The sequence below is a fragment of the Lonchura striata genome, chromosome 1, assembly GCF_046129695.1.
Source record: "Lonchura striata isolate bLonStr1 chromosome 1, bLonStr1.mat, whole genome shotgun sequence".
Taxonomy (NCBI): Eukaryota; Metazoa; Chordata; class Aves; order Passeriformes; family Estrildidae; genus Lonchura; species Lonchura striata.
Window position 1 is genome coordinate 12,359,710 of NC_134603.1, and position 22,697 is coordinate 12,382,406.

At 41.2% G+C, this 22,697-nt stretch overlaps 1 protein-coding gene across 1 annotated transcript in view; it reads right to left on the reverse strand.

Annotated features, from left to right (window-relative positions):
- FER1L6 (fer-1 like family member 6) overlaps positions 1-21,756 on the reverse strand; it is a 66,173-nt gene extending 44,417 nt beyond the window's left edge. The window contains exons 1-11 of the mRNA XM_077781566.1: positions 21,722-21,756; positions 13,837-13,919; positions 13,026-13,152; positions 12,361-12,415; positions 12,134-12,265; positions 11,351-11,413; positions 6,754-6,832; positions 5,040-5,196; positions 3,820-4,006; positions 2,058-2,250; positions 692-1,041 (exon numbers count right to left, since the gene is read on the reverse strand). Of these exons, the coding sequence (XP_077637692.1) occupies positions 692-1,041; positions 2,058-2,250; positions 3,820-4,006; positions 5,040-5,196; positions 6,754-6,832; positions 11,351-11,413; positions 12,134-12,265; positions 12,361-12,415; positions 13,026-13,152; positions 13,837-13,919; positions 21,722-21,756 (1,461 nt within the window). The remainder of the gene's footprint in view (positions 1-691; positions 1,042-2,057; positions 2,251-3,819; positions 4,007-5,039; positions 5,197-6,753; positions 6,833-11,350; positions 11,414-12,133; positions 12,266-12,360; positions 12,416-13,025; positions 13,153-13,836; positions 13,920-21,721) is intronic.
- Positions 21,757-22,697: the final 941 nt, after the last annotated feature.

Here is a 22,697-nt window from a genome sequence, read left to right on the forward strand (position 1 = left end):
CAAACATTGGCTCAGCTCCAAAGCCCACACACACCCTGCCACAACTGTCCAGCCTTCTCAAAGCACCAGAGTGCACATTTCCCCATGATGTAATCCTATACAATAGATGGAATTAGGCAAGCAACATCAGTTATCACTGGCTGAAACTGAGCACATAATTTTCAGCTCTTCTTCTAAAGAGGTTATCAGCCTAACACTAGCACTACATTGGCAATGCAGTATTAAAGGAAGAGACTAAATCAGGTTAGAATGCACCTATTTCTCTGCATTTGCACAGATTTTATGTCAATGTTTCTCTCTTGACTTCAGTTGACAACTACAGATTTTCTTGAATGAATGCAGGAAGTCAGGCTTTATAATTCCCAGCTGTCCACACTGGTTCTCTGTCCATTAGTAGATATTATGTCAGATAAGTTTCTAGTAGGAACATGTGGGTGCATCTAGTGCAAAAGGGATTATATGACAGGGGATTAAATTTTATGAACACCAAATCCTACTTGAGAGTTGAGTTACAGGTGCACATTAATGCTCCATTTGTGTATTATGTGGGGAGGTCCCAGTTCTATGAAAGCATGGAGAAACTGTAGGGAGCACAAACAGCAGTATTATGTGTCCTGACCCCAAATACAGACACCAGTGCCATTCTCAGAGGTTTAGAGACATATGACAAATCTCTTAATATCATACTGACCTCTAAAGGTACATCAAATGGCTCAACTTCCACTTCAGTTGAGTTCATCTTGTCTGAGGGAGAAGCTGACTTTCTGTCCTCTCCTGCTTTGTCAGTTTTGTCTTTTCCTTTGAGTGCTTTGAAGTCTTTATCTTTAGATGACGATTTTATATCCTTGACAATGCTTGAAAACTTCGACTCACGGGCTCCTCCTGAAAGTATCTCCACAGCAATCTCAAGGAAGAGACGTCCCCTGAAGGAGACCCCTTCTCCAAAACCTTCATTAAGCTCCTGGTGGTCATCAATGATGCTGTGGTTCCTGGGTGAACCATAGAGGTTGATCCAGGCAGGCCCAAAGGTAGGCAAAAACCCTGGAGATAAAGTATATTTTGTGGCTTTTCTGTTGGGTATTAGTGTGCTCTCCTCATTGTCTGCTCCAAGAAATCTTGCCTCTAGTGCCCCACAAGCCAAACCTGGACCCATTTCTGGGCAGTGGGAATCACTTCACACAGGTCACTGCTTTGCAGGGCAATCCTTAGACACCAAGGAACCTCTGCCAATACCCAACCAACTCTGCTGGGCTGCAGCTCTTTCTCAGAAGATGATGGTACCACACCTGCTGGGCAGGAGGTCTCTTGGAAAAAGAGCTTGCTGTTGCAGAATAAAGACTGGGCCATGATCGGAGAGGATGGAGGCTTTCTCCTTTAGGTCAAACTGTTTCAACTCTGTGCCACTCAATTTATACAAATTTTTCTTTTATTTTCTGGTTAAGGACTGAGATATACATTTGAATTGGCAGGTTTAAGGAGTTACTGTGCCTTCACTGAGCTGTGATAACTGACCATGTTCCACATATAGGTCACACAGCATAAACAAGGCTATACAAGTAGACTCAAACATCCGTGAAAAGACTCCAGATAGTGAGCCTCTCCTCAAACAGCATAACACACTAGTCCATGGTGCCTCCCTGGGCTGTGATAGCACCCAGCTGAGCCTTACCTAAACACTTTGCTTCCAGTGGGTAGATCCAAAACACAAGCCTGCTCTGCCTTTGATTTTTAGTGATTTTCACTTAGTGGCTTCATTGCTTAATAGAAACTCACATGACTTATAAATTTACATCTGTCATCCCCAATGGATTAGGCTATTGCCACAGTCACACAGATGGTAACAAATTAGGCAGCAGCCCTTTAACAAGAACAACAATGTCAGACCTTCCATGTGCTGAGCACAATATAATATAATGTGAAATTAAGCAACAGAACATGTCTCAGAACCAACACGTAAACTTTGGACATCCCTGAATTAGGATTAGTCTGTGCCAAGATCCTATGCAAGTAGATTTTACCTTAAGGGTATATCCTGGAACAGACATTTTCCCCTTTACCTTTGTCACCATCTTGTTCATTTGATATTTTCTTCAAATCAATGAAGTGGGTGGCTAAGGCCACATCATTCATGCTGCCTTCATCCCAGACCTGGATTTTGACTCTTCGACAGAGTGGAGGGAACATTTCTTTGAAGATAATCTGTTCATGCCACACTGGATCTGCACTGTTCTTTTGCACTGTTGTCCGGCCCTGAAATGAAAGTCCAGCAAATTTAACTCCAGAGGGGTTGAACTTTGGAGAATGGCAAGGAGCACAGCAGAAATTGCACTTAGCAGCATCTCTCTGGCCATTTTTAAAGCACAAATATCCTATATTGAAAGTACTTTGGCTTTTCTATTTATTAGCTTCTTCATTTTGCACTCCATATCTAATAAAAAAACACATTATGGCTAAAGAATTCTCATGTGCAAGCAGCAGAGCCTGGAATAAAATACAATACTTCAGGACCCTTATTCACTAAACATATCTGTAAAGTCAGACTTTGGCATTTCTGCTACAAACTGCACATCTTCAAATGTCTTTTGAAATATCTGGGTAGTGGTAATGCAGCACAGTTTTTCTCATAAAAGACTAAATTCATTAGAGATGCCAGGCTGTTTGTAGCAATGGGATTACCTTAAATGAGGCAGTTTATCGAGCATAAAATATTATTATTGTGGTTCATATTCTGGACATATGCCTTTGTGCAAAGGGATAAGTCCTGGAGCTATTCCTCCAAACCTAAGGAGATGGCAGGACTGTATCACAGTCTGTACAATAACTGGTTGTGGCACAACTTAGACCTTCACATTAAGTGGAAAGAACTGAGTCAGAAAATCCACCAACCCTCTCTATAAAACCCTAATTTGCACCCCAGTGTCCAAACTCACATCACTGACCCACTCTTGTCTTCTTCAGCCCTCTATTGAACCTGAGGGTGCCGCATGCATTTCCCTGTTTTAACCAACAGTAGTACTTTGCAATTTGGATTCATGACCAACATGCAATCAGCATCAAGAGCCACATTATCATGCCTGAAATGTCTGAAAATAACTGATTGGAGCTGTCCCTAAGCCTTCCTTGCATACAGAAAGCATTGCTGGCTTAAAATAGTTTCCCTTTTGATCCTTTGTTTATTTACACCAGGACAGGCTCCCTGACACAGGGTTTCATGGTGTACCCCAGGGGAACCAGGCCCTGGACCTCCTCTGCATTCCTCTTCCACCAGAATCAGAAGCCTCTCTAAGCAGTAATCTGTCACTCCATGTTTGATGCTGAAGTTGCTCTAGGAGCAATGAAGCCAGGCAACACTGCCAGTCTGCTAAAATGCTTACTCTACACGGGAAAGCTGAGAGGTTCCTGAATTTCAGCAGGGTAATTCTGAAATCAATACATAGCCCTAAAACCCTGATTGAACCATATTCACTGATTTCAGCCCTGCTCACTTATTTCACTCAAGGGGGACCAGAACATAGCAGTTACCTAATACCATACTGCATAAATCACTGCCTTGTAACTCAGTGTTTTAGTAACTCAGTGTTTTAGTGCTACAGAATTCTCTTTCCCCTCCTGCTGCCTGCCTCTAACCTACTGCTGTGAGCCTGATATTAGATCTGCTGGCATTAAGTGTCTCCATTACTTTATTTCTGCATAATTTAAGAACTGAACATTTTCTGATGACCAAGATACGTGTTTTACAGACATCAGCATAATCACCTGCCTGTAGCACAGCTAACAGGAAAGAAGGCCTACTTTTGTGATCAAGAGGATCCAAATTACCATTTGACCTGCAAACATGACCACCACGTAGGGATCCACAAGGTCCTTACTGTCGCCTATGAATGCTTTGGTGACATTGGCCATGATGCTAGAGTTCATCTTTGGAAGTCCTTCTGCTTTGTAAATTCTCACATAAAATCTGGCCCATGGTCTTTCAGATGGAAAGCCTTTGGGGATCAAGAGATTCCTGAAAGTAAAAAAGAAGCTGTTTTCTTAAAATTGAAAACTTGGACAATGAAGTGATATTTTTCCCAACAGCACTGTGATCTTGGGTTAGCATGCACCTGAGAAGACACAAAAAGGTGTATGAATTTGCTTTTTCATCTGAACAAGAAAAAAAAAAATCTTTTTACCACAAGAAAATTATATGGCATTACTCAGCAAACTTTTCTATGTTATATAGAATCAGGTCCAGTGAGATAAGGTTCTCCAGACCTTGTTCAGTAAATTCTTAATATCTTCAAGGACAGAGATTTCTCACTCTCTTTGGGCCCCTGTTTTGTTTGACTGTAAAAATCTGTCTGTTCTGAAATTTCATTTTTCTTACCTGCCTCCAAAGCCTCTCGTCCTTCTACTGAAAAGAGCCACTAATCTGAAAAGAGCCTGTATCTGCCTTCCTCATGTATGATGCCCCTTTGAGTGCTCTCCTTTAGGCTCAAAAAATGAAACACCCACCACCTTTCCCCATAGACCACATGTTCCATCAGCTTGGTGACTTTCCACAGACTTGGTCCAGGATGTCATTACTGACCAGAAATATTGCTTCAGTAAAATATAATGTATGCTGATAGCATATTTACCACTTTGAACTTCTGTATTTTATAAGGAGAACAATAACGTGCTTGAATTTATCCAAGGATATGGAAATATCCATACACTCACATCCTCATATTTTTCTTCTTGCTTCACTGCTTTAAGAAATAATTCATTGATTTTAGATCAATGGATGTTCTGTCAGGGGTAACTTGGAACTTAGCCAACAGGACTTGGTCAATTCTATCAGCTGCAGAGAAGCGAACCTAATGTGGTCTTCAATTTAGATGAGAGGATTGTAAAAACTCTCTTTGAGCATGTGAGAACAGGCAGGTGTACAATGTTCTCCTGTTATTAACCCCAAGTTAAGAAGGAAAAGATTGGAATGAGGGCAGAGACTTATTGAGGTACCTAGTAAGGAAGAAAGCAGTAAAATAAAAACCAAACCAAACAAATTTTTGCAGTACTTTTCAATCTGTTCCTCAGTATCAGCTGTTTTCTGTGTAGCTTGTACTGCATCACCTTTCCCCGTCACACTGAGGTCACACTTCAGGTACCCTTTGGCTCCTGTCCTAATGTCAGCAGGGTCTGTGAGAAGTGCCCACTTGTCACAAAACTGATGACCTGTAAGAATGACAAGCTTAAACACTCAAATGGAGGATATAAAAGCATGCAAGTGTTTACCTCTTCACTCACAGAAAAGGTACATCAAACAACGTTTGTGCTGTCAGGAGGATTGTGCTGAAATGTTGGGGGGTTTTTTTTAGGTGTAAACACACAGTAAACACTTTTAGAAGTGTTTACCAGACACTTCTAGAGGGTCTAAAATATCAAAAAAGGCAAGCAAAGGATTGATCCAGATCTTGTTAGAAATGAGCTCATTTTCATCACTGTTTACTGAGATCAATGACTAAAGTTCAGTGGAAGCCTGGGTGAGATTTTAGCAGCTGAACTAAGGCTGAGTCCTTATGAGGAAAGGCCACCTCTTTGATGAGAACTGTCTGAAGATCTCAGAACTCTGGCAGTAAAACCCTTGCTGGGTGCTGTGGCCACTGTAATGTTGGCAGACAGCTGAGAAAGGGAAGGAGAGTGGACAGCTATCAGAGCAAGAAGAATGAGCCAGAAGCACGTTCAGCTCCATCTTTCAATGGGGGAAAATGTACAAGACAATTCACCCACAACAGCCCTTCCTGTAACTCTGTTTCAACAATCCCATCAAGAAAGGTCCTAAGAGCTCATGTTAAGTCACTGGACATCACCTTGGGTGGGTAAAGGAGTGGGAAGGAGAGACCACAGAGTACCTGGGATATGAGCTCAATATCAACTCTGAGACACCACCCTCCTGTTAAAGTGTGAGCAGGAGATACGGGACAGAATTCAAGACTTACACAGCCTGAGCATGGATGTAGGCTGCTCATTTCAGATAGGCCATTCCTCTCTGACTCTTAAGAGGAACCCTGCAGAGAGGGTGGCCCAAATGACTCTACACTCTTGCTATAACTATGTCACATCTACAGCAAATGGCCTAAATATGTTCTTTCCCAAAGACGAAGAAGAGACCATGTCCTTGAGTAATTATGGAAGAGAAAAAGGTACATGTTTTGTGAATGGTTGTAAAAACACCAAAAGAGAGGTAAGTGATCTTTCCTTAGGTTCCAATGTCAGAAAGCACTGAACAGCTCTGAAGATGACAAGTCAAGTGGACCCATGGTCACCTCTTTGTCATCTTCTCTCTCCTGTTATGGTCTGCTTCTCCTCTTGTCTTGTGCTCTCCTCACCATTCCTTCCACTCTCCATCCTGGTCTCCTTCCCTCTTCTCCTTCTACCCCAGCATAGGTGAAAGAGCTTTGGAAGCTCTGTAACAAATGAGTGAAGTTGGGTTTTGTGAAATATTCAGCTGCCCACTCTGACCACTTAAGGAAATGCCATCCTTGCAAAATGCTACCCACCAATAGGGAGATTGCCAAGGTGTTTTCAGTGTTGAACTTCTCTCCAACAGTTTGGCTGGTACACTGCTATCCAATTAGGAAAACAACTCTCCCAAAAGCTTTTAGTTGGAGTAAACCACAATACCAACAGAAAGTGGTGTTGGAGTGGGAAAGCAGCACATTTCTGTCTCCTCTCCTTCCCTGCCTCAGATCTCTCTTAGCAGACAAAAAGGGCAGAAAATGCACCACTCACCTGGCTGAATGTACACTGTCCCCAGGTCCACTTTAAAGGAGCCTATCAGCACACTCCCAAGCAGTTTATTGTGCATAACCTGTTAGAAAAAGCTGATTAAAGAATGTCACTATCTCTCTTCCCAGTCAGCCTAAGAAAGAGCATCCCAAGATCAGATTTGGTTCAGAGGCAATAAGCAGCAACATCCAGCCTCACCCAAAAGTGGGGGCACATAGCCACAGCAGATACAGCAAGTATTTGAATATGCTTTTTACCCAACATTGTACCAATTTAGAAAACAATATAATTGCATCTGGGTAGAATCACACAGGTTCATCCCATGTCCCTGGGATATAGAGAGCAGGAATTAGATCAATGCTGCTTCAGAGCAGGTGCAGTTACATTAGTTATCCTGGCAGTTTTAACTAAATCATAATGAATATAAACACTAGGCTGCAGAAATCCTATCACTTTTTGTGCAATAGCTGAATTGCCATAAAAACTGAGTACGCTCAGAGGAGAAAGAATGTGTTTCTTAGCAACATTGTAATGTACGCATAAACCAAGAGACTCAGTTCTAATCTACTACCCCACAATATTAATGAAAACAGAGAAGTGGTATAGATGTATATTAGAAGGCAAGCAGGCCCCAGCAAGTCTGTCTCTGTATTCTTCATGCCAAGTGATTAATTTAATTTAATTCAAATTTAATTAATAATTTTCAATTGCCACGATTCCCAGACCAATGTATTTCTGTGTCTCGTTTTCAAATACTTGCATATGGTTCAGTTTACAGACACAGCTGAGGCTTCTTCTAAGGGAAGATTTGCTTTAGAACTGTATTTATCAAAAAATGTGTCTCACCTGGTTTCAGAATAGCTTAAAAGGTTGAAACCTATTCCTTGGTTGTAGAAAAGTCTCTGAAAGAGGCTGAATTTTTTGGAACACTTTGCCCAAATTGCAAAGAGAAACTAAGTTACTTCAAATCTACAGAAGTTAAATCTAAATATTGGAAGCAAACAATCAAGCCTCCAACAGCATTTCAGGAGTCTGGAGTACATAACATTCTCTCTTTGGATCTACACACTGTAGGTAAGGATATTTCTGGATAGGAAGACTTCTGCAATTTTGCATTGGATTGGTTATGTGACTTTATTTTCAACATTTTTCAAGATCAGGAGACATATATTTCTAAGTAAAGATAACTGACACCTTCATCAAGATTCACCAGAAAATTCAGGAAGTTTCTAATTGCAATATAATGTTTTTCCCCATTAAGGGCCTATGGCCACTGTGCCACTGTGACTTAGGGAGCACACTCAGCTGTCCTTGATAATTCCTCACTTCAACATGGAAGCAGTTTCTAGAGCTGAAAAATCAAGAGTGAAAAGGAGCAGTTTTATTTTATTATTAAGCTGAAAAATTAAACAACCTTCATGTGGAAGAGGAGTTAGTGTGAAGTTAGTGCTTCATACACAATTACTGCTTTTCCTCAATCCCTGGTGCTGTCAGGTCCCATCATAGCACTGGACTCTCCCTCCTATGAGGTTGGATGACAGCACACACAAGGTTACAGAGAAGCCTTGAAATCTGTTGGGCTTCTCCCTGAAGCCAGGCAATGTTATAGCTTTGGGGAAAATACGTGACAATGCCCAAATCAACAGATCCAGCTAGGATAGATTAAAGGGGGAAGAAGGCTGTAGCCTTTCTGTAGGGAAGAAAACCCATCAGCTTCTTCAAGACTCAAAAACTTCAAGATGAGGGTAAGTGGTGAGTCCAAAGTGGTGCTGTCTCCTGGCTCTTTGCTCATTTACTCTCCATGACAGTCCATCCAGAGTGTGTTACATGCTAAATATGTAAAACTCACTTCTCTGTCCCTGAGGTTTGCTTTGTGAAATGTAAATGCCTCTCTTCCCCTGAAATGATGCAGGTTTCCACTCCCTGCAGTGCATGTTGCTTTTAATGCTGAGGAAAAAACTCACTGCTTCCATCAAACACTCTACATCTTTCCTCATCCTCTTTTTTCCAAGTGTATTTTCTTCTAATGCAACAAAGCAAGTGAGCATGAAATTTATAACAAACACCTCTTGTCTTCTCTGAGGGGGAGCATCACATCCACACCATATCTAATTAGAGATTTATGTCTTTTAACACTTGACTGTAGATGACTGAAGGATTTTCTTCAGATTTTTGGAATGAGCACAAACACACATAGTGTTATGCTGGGGAATATTTCAGTAAGGGAGATACAGGTTTAGCACTCAAGGGTCACCTTAGTTTTACTATGGTTTTACTATAAGTTTGCTGAAATGTACAGTAAGATAATAATGAAGAAAAAAAACCCTAGTAATTAGAAGGTGCTGAGAAATTGAGTGTCTCATTTTTCTCTCAAATACAGTGTTTGAATACAGCTAGGCTAACTGCTAAACTGATGGACAGGAGTTTTAATCTAATTTGTTTTCCTTGAACTTCCATATCAGATAAGTTCATAATGGAGGCTGCCAATCTTTGTTTCTTCTTAAGCGAGATTCATGCTAAGCAAGTGTTGTGAAACTTTCCATCCCTCAGGCTTTCCTTCACTCCCAGCACACTTATTTCCTCTCTTTGTTTCTATTGTCCCAATAGATTGAATTCTCCAAAACTGGTTTTCAGTAGCATACATGAAGGTTAGTTCATTGCTGTTACTGAGCTTTTTCCTAAAATAATTTTTATCTAGAAGACCTTTAATTTCTTAGTGTTGCACCTTCATCAGCTATAAATAAAATAACTTTTCTGAGCCTGATGAAACTGTGCAGATATACAGCAGGTAATGGTGACAACTTTTCCCACACCCCCATTGCAGTCAGAAGAAAGCTGGCACCTTCCCCTCCACCACTGGATATATGGAATCTTTATCAAAAGAATGTGAGATTGGAAAGACTGGCCATATCTCAAGGAAAAATAACTATACAACCCCAATAGCATCAGCAGCACACAAGAGCTGGTGCCTTGGCAGTGTGCTGATATAGGAACCATGTCTGAAACACCTATGGGGCCACAGGATGTGATATGTCACAGCAGTGAGGTGGTATCTACTCCCATACCATTGTAGTAAATTCCATCCTCAGATATGACATCAGATCTGCAGATACCTTATGTAGTTATGAACTTCATATGTTTGAGCTGTGAGTGTGATACAGAAGATGTTAATGGAACTTTAGGATTCCAATTGTCAATTTACTCCCAGCATTGCAAACCTAGTTGTCCAGGTGTCCATGTGTAAATGAGCACATTTTATTCTGTAGCTGGGAAAAGTCACTATTAGCAGCTCAGAAAAGGAAGTGATGTGTACTGTAGCTCCTGAGCACTGCTTATTTCTGTCAAGCTCAACCAGCATAGATCTTTTTATTGAAAAGGACAAAGCACTTCAGAGAAAAAGAACTTTTCCTGGAGCAATAATACACTGTTTATTTTCCAGAGAAATCTCTGACAAAATGCATGGACTTTTAGCCAAAAAAAGAGTTCATAAAGGACATCACTGTTGAAGTTTCCAAATAATACAAATACAGCACTGTCCAGAGTCTCATGAGATCTCTAGCTCCTTAGCAGCTTTGCTTCATGTGGTAATGAGTTTTGGACAAGATAATTAACATGGCTTCATAGACTGGGCCTTCTAATCTGCACATCATTATCTAATGTCCAAGCCCAAGAGCATGTGTGTCAGGACTGTTCTGAGATGTCATAGAAACATAGAATTAAATAATTTAGGTTGGAAAAGATCTTTAAGATGGAGCCAAATCATTAACCCAGCATTGCCAAGTCCACCACTTGTGGACCATGTCCCCAGCTGCTACATCCATATGCCTTTTAAATCCCTCTGGGGATGGTGATTCTGCCACCTCTCTGGGCAGTCTATTCCAATGTCTGTCTACCCTTTCAGTGAAGAAATTTTTCCTAACGTCCAGGTTAAATTTCTCCTGGTCCAACATGAGGCCATTTCCTCTTGTCCTGTCACTTGTTACTTGGGAGAAGAGACCAAGCCATACCTGTCTCTAATCTTGTTTCAGGTATTTAGGTCTCCCTACAGTTTTGCTGCAACTTTACTTGCAGTGAGCAGTGGAAGTAGCACTGAACTCTTGGAGAGCACTGCCATGCTAATGGCAACCAAACAGTGACACTCCCAGACAGCCCAAGCCCCTGCTGGGGAAAAGTGTCTGCACTAGTTTAGTTTCATTTAGATAGAAACAGCTATATCTGAGGAACTGATGTAAACAATAAGTTTCAACTCAGACACTTGAATCAAGTGGCAGGTTGAAAATTAGATGGATGAAGACAGTGAGGAGAAGAGAGACCTAAGCTGAATTTTCTCATTCTACCTTGCAGTTTGCCACACCAGTGATGAGTGTCCCTGAAAATGCAGACTAAATCTTCTTTTTGGGTATGTTCCTTCAAATCTCTGCCAGCAGACTCCTCTTCCTTATCCTCTCCTCTATCCTCTTTCCTATACTTCATGGTGACTTTCTAGCACTCTTGGTACCTAAAATTATTTATTTTTAACTACATTAAGAATCATTTAGAGTTGAAGTGACACAAAAACAATGACCCTTACTTACTGTGCTAAGCTTTCCTAGGTACTTACAGAGATGTTGATTATTTTGTCAAACAGCAGCACCTGTGGTCCAACAAAATCGAACACGAAGTACTGTGGGAAGAGGGGACAGCAGATGAAAACCATCCCTGGGCAGGCAGCCAGCACTGTCAGCTGCATGGCTCAGCATTTTGTGTTACTGCACAGAGCCCTGGGGAGATGCTGGGGGTGCAGGGGGGCAGTGGTGGACAAAACAAAATCCTTTCCTTGCCCCTGACATGTTTCTGCTGTGGCCCAGACTTGTTTTCTACTCTATTCCTTGCGTGGCTGCACAAGATTGGCTTCACAAATGCTCATGGGCCTCAGTCTGCATCAGAAGGTATTGTCAAAAGAGACAGGAGGTACAAGGAAACCCAAAGGACCTGTTGGTTTTGGAGATTGTTTTGGTGTCATTTGTCACCAATTGGAAAAAAACAGATGTCAAGGAAAGGCTGCAGCCATGAAATAGTAGAAAAGGCAGTGGAAGTATGGGGGGGGGGGGGGGGGGGGGTGCAGTACAGACAGAGCTCCTAAATGGATGATTTAAACTGCAGCAACAGTGACAGTAAAGAAGAATGTGCAGGAGAGGGTGGGAAACAGGTTGGACAGACCTTGAGAAAGACCAAACAGATCCAAACCCCAAGGGAGCTATTGCTGGTGCTTTGTCTCCTGGAGAGACCTCCCTGCTCAGATGTGGAAGTGCTGCAAACTTAACTCATCCCCTCATGAGCTACCAAATGTCAGAGTCCACAAAGAACCATTGAAGAAAGTGTCTTCTCTAAGAAAAGCACCTACTTCATTGTAGAAAGGGGCATTTGTGCCTTCCTTTACTGTTGTTTGCTTCTTCTCATCACCTATCTCGATGATGACCACAGGGTCGATGTTCTCGCCCACCAGCTGCCTGGCCTCGATGATGGTGATGGCAATCTGTGGGGCACAAGGACACCATGGACACTCCTGGGATCAGGTCCAGCCTATCTAGGGATTTCACAGTCACAAAAGGGCTGTCACCCCCTGCTCACCTGGTAGTTCTGGGATTTCATCTCGTCTTCATGAATTCTGGTCACCAGCTTTGCCCTGTTTAAATGACAGAAGTTATTAGACATCTCTAGGTAAGAGCTGGTACTTGGATATGCATTAGAAAGACTTCTTAACAGTAAAAAACTATTATTTATGGCAGACAGCTTTGTTGTGAACTGTTTGGCTTGATTTCATCGGCAGAGACCATCTCTGTCCATCTCATATACTTTTTGATAGGGAAATGTTTTGCATCCACACAAACCAGTGCAGCTACCTATCATGGCAATGATTTCACTTGTTGATCCCATCAAGCTTGACTCCATTCCTCCCCAGACTGCATTCCTCTCCTGTATGAAAAGCACAGCTACAAAGCTCTGCTATACAGATCACTGTTCCCTTTGGCTTGTTTTGTTTAGCAGAGCTCCTTAGCACAGTTGAGGCACACTCAGGATCCACTTCAGCCTCTCCCTGCACTGGATAGCATCTGGTGATACCACTGAGCTGACAAATGCATTCCACTCTGTCTTGTGGGAGAGCAGGAGTGAAGGGATCACTGCTGTCAGCAAAGGGATTTTCTGTCAGATGTTTTGTTCAAGGGTAATGCCCTTCCTGGGAAGGGCAGAAAAGATGTTTAGGGGGATGTTAGGTAAGATACATGAAGGAGCACCTCTTCCTATTTTGGCTTAAGGATCCAAAAGCAGTGGACAGAGCATCACTGTTCATTAGGTCTTCCTCTACCTCTTCCTGTCTTCCAAGAGTGCTGTTCAGAACATTTGCAATCTCATCATGATCACCTGATGAAGAAAACAGACAAGGAAGTAAAGCCCACATCTGTTTTCTAGTAGCAAAAAACTCACTTGGAGAAGATATGTGAATTTATCATCATAAACTGAGTATTTTATTTATTTGGGTGTCCCAGTTAGAGACACTCTCGTGGTCTGTATTGAGCAGCATTGATTACAGCAGCAGCTCCCCTGCTGTGCAAAACCATTTCCTATTATCTCTGTGGCTGTAGCCACTCTCCTCACCCTGTGTGCACTTACAAAAGGCACATACACACTACTGAGTCAAGCCCATCCAGCCATCACAGCCTATGCAGGTTGTGTATTTATGCTTTCTAAAAGAAGCAGAACTTTGGGAGGAATCACACACTAGTAGTAAATTATCTACCTGTAAAGTAGAAAAAAAAAACCTCAAAAATGTGCTATCTCTCTATGGAAAGAGGCAGGCTGACATTTTTAGTTTACTGTACCAGATAGAGCAGTATGAACTCACAGAATCTGAATGTGAACTTCATGAAACAGTTAATGTAAAAAGAAATAGCTCTCTGTTTATTTGGGAGTGATAAGGAGTTTACTGCCTGTTTTATCAATGCTAAGCCTTGAGACACAATCCAAATGAGTTCACATGAAATCAGATCTAATATAATCCCCCACCACCTGCTCATCCCTGTTGAAATATTGATTTATGAGGCTTACCTAATGCATCTTTGTTTGCAATAGTCAGCCCTTTCTCGCCTTTTTTCTTCTTCTTCAGCTTCATGCCACCAAACAGCCCCTTTCTGAAAAAGTAAAGAAAATTGATCAGTGCCATATTTTCAAACCTTTCTCTATACTGGATTCTAATTTAACTCAAGGACTTGTTAAGAGGGAGTTTTGATTTCCAAGCAAGATCACTATATTCTGAATTTCCTTTTATCAACAGCAAACAAGAGAAAGCTCTGACTTTTTGCTTCATATAATGTAGTTTCTTTTTACATTTTGGCCATGTACAGGCAAGCATAATGTGACAAGAGCCAAAACTTCTGTTCAAACCAAGATGGCATATGCAAAGAAAGGAAATCAAAGATAAGTTTCCAATCTACTGCCTTCCCACACATGTACCTCATTCCTTATGCCTGTGACAAGACCAGAGATAAAAGGCAGATTAGAGGATCCAGAACAAAAGCAGTTTTCCACTGAATTGAGATAAAGTCATTTGTGTAAATACCTAGATACCCATTACACCCATGGTATCAGTGGCACATACACCACATAATTCAGGTGGTTCTCACTCCCCTTCAGCAGCAAAGCAATGAACAAGTCTCAACAAGGGTTACTCCTCAAGTTGTGTTAGAGAGGTGCTTCTGCCTAGCATCAGTTCTTCCAAGAAAATAATTATGCCACATGTTTCAGAGGGAGAAACAATCTATGCTGCTTGAGAATTTTATGCTATTAACAATACTGACAAACAAACCAAGTGGTGAGAGGCAAGCACAAAGGATTTCATATAACAGCAGCATTTTTCAGGTTCTTTGTTGGCCACAAGCATGCAGTGACAAATACTTAGCAAATTTCTTCCCCCTGTCATGAGAGGATTTATTTGCTTAAATTATTGGAGGTGTAAAAATCTACCTGCAGAAGCACACAGTCCAACTAGCCAAAACCAGCAGGCACCTACAAGCTGAGTAAATCTGACAGTGACCAGTGCTCAAACATCTGAAATCATCTGCAAACTCAAGCTGTGGATGAAAAGATACTGCAAAGAGGAAAGGGAAGTTGATAATGTTTAAAGGTTTTATTTAGAGCAAGCAAATTATGCTTACTGGCCCGCCCAAGAGGAATGTCAACAATGTAGGGTACAATAGCAGAAAATGTACAATTTCTTTGGGCCAAAGAATCCTAAAGTCTGGTCAGTATGAATGGAAATGTAGCACACAGATAAATTCAGGGTTCAAGCAAAGCAAGAGTCAGGAGGTGACTGTGGGACTCAGATTCAGTCAAAGAAAGAAACTGAGAATTTCTAGCCAGGCAGAAGCCTGGGAAAGAGCTGGAGAAGAATGTAATTAATTCTCTATCTCTCTTGTTATTCACATTGTTTATAGTTAAGTTCTATCACTGTGCGTCAAGCACTTTGCACAAATGGTGTGGGTTGTTTTCACTTCAGGATCAATGGAGTTGGTTCTCACAAAGCTCTGTACAAAAGAGCGGTGTATTTTGAATAAACCGGAGTTTTACTCTCACAGCCTTCTGAGTCAGACTTCTCATTCCCATCCTGCCTCAACAGCGACAGGTGACTGCAGAAAATGGCCATTAATAAATCCAGATGCATTAACTGGGCTTTCTTCCATGATTCTTATGTTTATATAACATTTGAAACTGCTTAAAGACAGAACTGCAGAAGGTGCCACAGGGTAACAGGAAGAGAACTAGCCAGGTTTGGATAACTGCATGGTGCCAAGAGCAAAATCCATCTTTGAAGTAAACCAGATTTCAGTCTCAGGTTTTCAGTCTGTCAGATGTTTGGGCACAAATGGCATCAGGATGCATCTGAGCTCTTCTGCACCCCTGACCCCAGAGGTTCCCTTAGCCAAGGTAACCATGCAGAGATGTCCCTCGACAGCACCAGAGAGGCAGCAAGCACAGGTCACTTGCAAGGCTCAGCTATGGGAAAGAAGAGCGTGGGTTTGTTCAGCAGGAGAGCAGGGTGACGTTCCCTGTACATGGGATTTGCCAGAGAGAATCTTCTCTCTAAGGGTCTAAACTAAGTAAATTAAGTCTTCAGGGAACTGAATGAATCAATCTTTCACAACAGGCTCCATCACTTCGATATGTAAACCACTTGTCAGCCAGTGTCAGTGTGTACACCCTAATACTGTGCACATGGGTAACATCCACACTGCTTAATATAACCAGTTAGGCTTCCTGAAAGCATTCTGGGGATATGCTTTTTGTGGTAGACAGTTTGTTCTCATGGAAGGAATAAAAAATGTATATTTTCTTCAGATTTACACAAAATGTTTTTCCCTGTGGTTTTGACATAAATTCAATCAACTGCTGAAAACTTGAAAATTATTCCATCCCTTCTTCCTCAAGCTGGTGTAAATTTTAACAAGAGAAAGTTTGGATCTTCTGTGCAATTATACCAGATTTGAGAATGACCCCAAAGTTATCCATACCCTTCTGTATCCCTAAGCCAGGCATAAACCTCTAGGTAAACCCCAAAGATATTGTGAGGAAATGTCTCCCGTGTTCCCCCAGGACCTCCTGGCTATCAGTGAGGCACAAACATGGGAAATCAGGAAAGACTTGGGGTGCAGAAAAGTTCATTCACCTGTCATGGACCTGTGGGGAGGTTGGAGGTTGTTTGTGTTGAGATATTACTCACAAACTTAAGTGAAGATTTAACCCCCACAGTTAGAGGTTTTGCTTCTTACTGGATCCTACAACCTAATCTGAGATAGAATAAAGCATTTTCATGCTCAAACAGAAGGCAGATGAAAGAATTCTTACAGGCCACAAAGAGGTTTCCTGTTTTAAGTGCTTTGATTAGAAGCAATTAAAATCAGCCATCTCAGCTAATCAAGACCATGTCTTAGTTCAAAGAGGACCAAGTGTCCCAGGTCCTTTCACATGGGGATTGTAAAAAAATCTGAAGTTAAGGGAACTTTTTCTTTCCTGCATATGCATAGTACAATGTAGACCTTAGTTTATGACTGTGATTCATTGAGGTTTCCCTGATATAAATAGTAAATAAGAGTGAGACATCAACCATACCACAGCATTTGGCTATACTCAGACCATGTTGAATTTGCACCTCTGTAAACACAAGTGTTCATTTCCTGTTATCAGTGCCACAGATCCACTGGGTCTCTGAATTAATTTTCATACCTTGAAAAAAAGACTCACAAATTTCATTCTCTTGTCACGGTTCATCCATGGCAGCCTCCACTTTCAAAAAAATTGCTTTCATGTTCTTCCTTTTCATCTGTCTGTCTTCCTTTTCATCTAAGCTGTCCCATCATCACAGAGGCTTTATGATCACTTCTTGCACAGCATAATATTCTCTTAGATATCCAATAATTGCAATTTGAAGTCTAATTTAAAGGAAAGCTGGCAAAAAAATCTACTTCAGAGCTGTCAGCATGAGAGTTCAAATGACCTTACTAATATTGAATCTTAGAGTTTCGCCACATTGTTTAAACTTAGTATTTTCTTCCAGTGAAATCTTTGAGAAGTCTGTTTGCTTGAAGAGTTGATTTAAGAAGAGACTGGTCTCCTGCTGTGGGAATGGTTACAAGCAATCCAGAGACAAACAGGCACTTCTAGGGTACAGGTTATCTACCTCGCTCTAGGCACTCACTGTGGGGTGCAGAAAACACTTCTCCATCACCTATGAAGTTGGAAGAATAAACTAACTAAAATAGCTCAAGGAGGGACCTTCTGTTCCCTTCCTCAGAGCCCCCTCTCCGTGCAGTTTTCCAGAACTCAGTCAAGCAAAACCCAGACTTGGGCTTCGCTGCATTAGACCAAGGTATTTGTCAAGTTCCATTTCTGTAGCCTTGGGATGCCTTCCCTTGTGCTGGTGTGTGAGCTGTGCTCCTGGTGGGCAGAGAGGAATGAAACCAGGGAGTGGGATCTGCACACACAGAGGACAGACACAGTACAAAGCCTGTTTTATCCAGCACAAATCCCAAAACCATCCAGCTCTCACATGGGCAGGCTGAGTGAGTTGCCAGTGCTCTTGGCACCAGAAAGTCCTTATCGGAGCAGCTGCCCTGCTTTATCCCCCAAGCCCCTTCCTCCTTGGAAGCAGAAGTCTCAGCAAAACTTTTGGAACCATCAAAATGATTTAGTTCAGGGATGATGGTTTGTGCACCTCATCTGTGAGCCAGCTCCAGTGCCTCAAGATTGTAAGCCATGGGTACAGTGATTGCCTTGGCTGGGGAAGCAGAAACTGAAGAAAGAGGAAAAAAACCTTCTGCCTTCCTACACATGAACATAAAATTTGATAGGTAGGTTTTTATCTTTGGATTTTGTTATTTGCAATTTTCTAAGATGCCTTGGTGGGGTTATTATTCAGCTTCTTAAAATTCCACTTCTTTCAATGTAAGTTCATTTTCAAGAGAGTCTTTCAGTAGATCAAACAATACTGCACTAGGTGAATAATTATCTACACAGGAGTAGTTCTAATTTCCATTAAATAAACACTAAGTTACAAAAATGTTACTTATTTTCATTTCAAATGAAAAAAAAAAAAAAAAAGAAACAATAAACCTGCAATGTAGGAATGACTTTTAGCTCATTTTAACACTCCCACAATATGTACTAGTCAAGGAAATTATCTCATAACTTAAATCCCTTCTTCCAAAGAATAAACTATAATTACAACACAAAGATGCGGTCCTCAAAATGAAAAGTACTAAATCGAAAACACAGTTGGTTAATTCACAACCATTTTTTATTAAGACACTATGTCATTTGTGATAAGTGAAGTCCCAGAGAAGAAATTTATTGCACTGCATTTAATTATCAAGGAGGCCTGAATAAAACAAAATCTTGGGCATATGGAAAGGAAAAAATTCTTAATGAGTGGATAAAATGTATTCATTTCATGCCTTCTTTTCTCAGGATTATAGAAGTTAAGGGAAGATTTCACCAATTTAGTAATTTAATTCACTCTGTTTCCCAGTGCAGGGTTGCTTTGTTCAATATACTGTCAAATCCTACATCCTGCTTCAGCAAAGAACCTCCCTTTATCCCCAAGTTCATCATTTCTGTTGTGGTTCTTTCAAAGCTTGGAGCTTTTACAAGCTGTCTTAACATTTTTATACTTTTTCTGATTTCCCCTTGGTTCTGCTGTTTTGACAGATCCAAGGATTTGCAATAGGAAAGGTTTAGCTCTTCAAGAAGGTGAATAGAGAATCCTGTATGACAAGCTGCAATTTAAAAAACAGCTGTGGCAGCCACAGGTGTCAGTTCTGAATCTCGGGGTATTTCATATCTGTGTGACACTGTGATTTTACATGTCTTGTCTCAACTACTAATATCTCCTCCATAAAAAACAAAATTGCAAGTTGACAATACAGTGGTCAGGATTAGTTACACACTGGCTCTAAACAAAACAGGCTCTAAAATAGCTATTCAGGAGAAATTCTGCTGTCTTTTGGGGTATTCTGTGTAAAACTTCTGTTTCTTGTACTGCAGCAGTCAAAGGCTGAAATCAGCCATTAGAAAGCATAAGAAATTAAATAAGAATATGGCAGGGAACATCTTATGCCACTAAATTACTGCATTTTGGCTACAGCTTGCTGCTTTGTCTTCCCATCTCAAAAGCAAGGCAGAGAAAACACTGTGAAGTGTGATCAAAAGAGGGTCCTGGCAGAGTCTATTTAGCCTAAGAAAGAGATGGAAGCTTGCGCTTTTCAGGTGGTGCAGTGAGGTAAAAATGAAGCATGTGTGAGAAAATCTGAACTGGCTACCAAACACTAGAAGATGGTCCCAGAGTCAGCCCTGGTGGTGTCTGAATTAGCAGCTGTGTGCAGCATCAGTAAAAACATCCACACTGTGCTTGGTGTTGTCAGAATGTCTGTCAGAAAGAAAGAGTGTCAGCTTGCCTCTAAATTACTGGTGAACCTACACAAGGTCATTACACAGGAGCACAGAATAAATCAGTTTAACATCTCACATTCTGGGTGCAGCTTTGGTCTCCATACCTCAAATAAGACAACAGGGTTAGAGAAGGCACATAAAAAGGGTGGGGAAAGTCAGTTTATGACAGACTGAAACAGCTGTAACTCTTCATTTGGAAAGGAGATGACTGAGTGGGAATAGGATGAAATTTTATAAATTTCAATTGGCAAATAGGGTGAAAGCAGAGCAGCTTCTTACACAGCATAACACACAACACTAGAATGAAGATGCACTTGAAACAAGACTGAAAATACTAAAAGGACTGGATGGGGATGTACCCATTAACACTCATGATAAAAATGTTCTGGATGCTAAGGGGAATGGACCACAGAAAGTGCCCAGGCTCATGTGCTCTCCCTGAATATCCCATGCTTTTGCCACTGCTGGAGAAGAACACAGTGCCAGATGGATATGAGACCTGACCTCATAGGATGTTCCTCCTGTTCTGGTCATTCCCTGATCATAAATACCAAATCCATGCATGGCTGGGTCACTTGGCATGGATTAGAATCAAGTATGTGTTGATTATCATGTTTCTGTCTGAATGATCAAAGCATATAGCACAAGCTTTTGCCAAAATTATACCTAATCCAGCATAAAGCCTGATAGTGAAAAAATGAATCCATTCTTGGAGCACACTTAGCAGGAAGATGAATTCATTCCCAATTATCACAGTCCCATGTGATCACCATGTCTTTGAGAGGCATCTGGGTTTATTAAATTGTTTAACCACACCTGAAGTGTTCTTTGGAAGTGAGCTATAAAATAATGAGTGACATGGAAATATGGATAGAAAAGGAGTGCCTCAGTTTCACTCCCCAGGCCACAAAACCACAGTGCTCAATGATATTATCAGGCACCAAGTTTAAAACAAATGAGGGTGTGAACAAATGGGGATTTCTTCTGTGAGACACATAAATCACACATTGCAAAGAAGGTCATTGAGTTAGAGAATTCAAGGAGATTTCAGGCACATTTATGGAGTTTGTGGACAGAGGGTCTGATACCCATCCAGCTCATGAACTTTCTAAGTCTATAAAACTGCTGAGGGCCTTGCTCATACCAGTTAGCAAGGTTTTTTCACAAACTATACTTCCAATTATCCACCTTTGTCCCTTCTTGGCAGGCAGAAACTGGTTTGACACAGTTGCTTCCATGTTTTTCAGCATTTTCGTTTTAAAAAAATTATTTCCCTAGATGCAGAAGAAGAAATACCAAGTCTACTGATATGCACTCTGAGAAACCTATAATTTGAACTTTTGAATTGTGCACAGTTCTGCCACAAATGATCAAAAGCTCCAAACTCTGAGAAGGCTTCAGGAAGAGCAGCACCACAGCATGGTGTCTCTGCAAACACTGCCCATCTACCCTGGCACATTCAGCTTTGGTTCTTCCAAACCCTGGCCCTCCTGCACAAAACCAATGACTTTATTGACATTTAGCATCCTCGTGCATCATGAGTCATGACAAGGAAGCCACATCCTGAACAGATGCAAATTATTGGTCACATTCAACAACATTTCTCATGTCAATACACCAGAGATGAGTAACAGATCTACTAAATACTAACACAGGCCTGCAAAATAAAGAATGCAGTTGTTACATGCAGAGAGGTCCTTCCTTTTGTTCCTGCACCTCTTAGAGTTCTTAATTCCCTCTACAGTGATCTTGACCCCTCACCTGCTGAACTGTGAAAGACTTCCCATGACTTTGTGCAGTTAGAAATAATTAAAGACAGCACAAGGCATTATAGACTAGATCTTATCAGGAATAATAATCACCCTCCCCCCAGGAGCAGCTAAAACAAGCATTAAAGGACTTGTTTTCTTTTCCCTCAAGAAAACGTCTTTAGCTGTAATTAGCTGGATTTAATTTAAACCTTGGAAGAATTTCCTGAGGGTATTAGACATACCTGTGGGCCTGAGGTACCACTGTTGAGGGCTCCATCCTGCTGTTTTTCTTTCAGTCTCTACCTTTTACATTGTGAACAGGCTCTCCAAGCTTATAGAACCCATTAGGCTGGAAAAAACCTCCAAGACCATCAAGTCCAACCATTAACCTGAGACTGCCAAGTTCACCACAAAGCCATGTCCCTAAGTGCCACATCTACACGTCTTTTAAATACCTCCAGGGATGGTGACACAGCCGCTTTCCTGGGCAGCCTCTTTCATTGCTTGATAACCCTTTGAGTGAAGAAATTTTTTTTAAATATCCAATCTAAAATCTCCCCGATTATGTTTGAGGTTGTGTCCTCTTGCTCTATTTGCATTTAAGTTTGCTTCTTGCTGGTAGCAAATGTGGTGCCTCAGTCAATCTGGTAAACACTGAACAAGAACAAAGACTTATCTCAGTGCAAACATGAACTCCTCTTGCTCTGTAGAGATCTGCAGGAGCCAGTCTGGCAGCCATGCACTGCTCTTGAACAACAGCTCCGAGCTAAAAGTCCACCAGGCTTAGCACACCCACCAAGACACCTAGAAAAGTTTAGATTTCAGTCTTAGTAACCAACCACTCTCTGAGAAAATATGCCTATCTAAATTATTTTTGTATTTGCACTCACTTCTTTTTTAATAAAGACATAATTTCTTTTTCTCTATTTTCTTTTTCCACCCATATCTTGCCTAACTTTTCTCTATTGCAGTATTGCAGCTCAATGTACAAGGCTCTGGATTGTGGTTCCCCCTTCTACTCCTCTAACCTCCCCAGTTCTAAGGCTTCATATCTGTTATTAGCCACAGTTCTTGTCTCCAGTCCTGTAAGTACATCTACTTCCTTGACATTTCCTCTTGGACATAGTTCAGCCCTCCCTGAGACCAAATTACAGAGGCACAAAACCACTTTTGTTCTGCACTTCTCACAGACAGTTTTCACATTGTTCTAAACCTTGT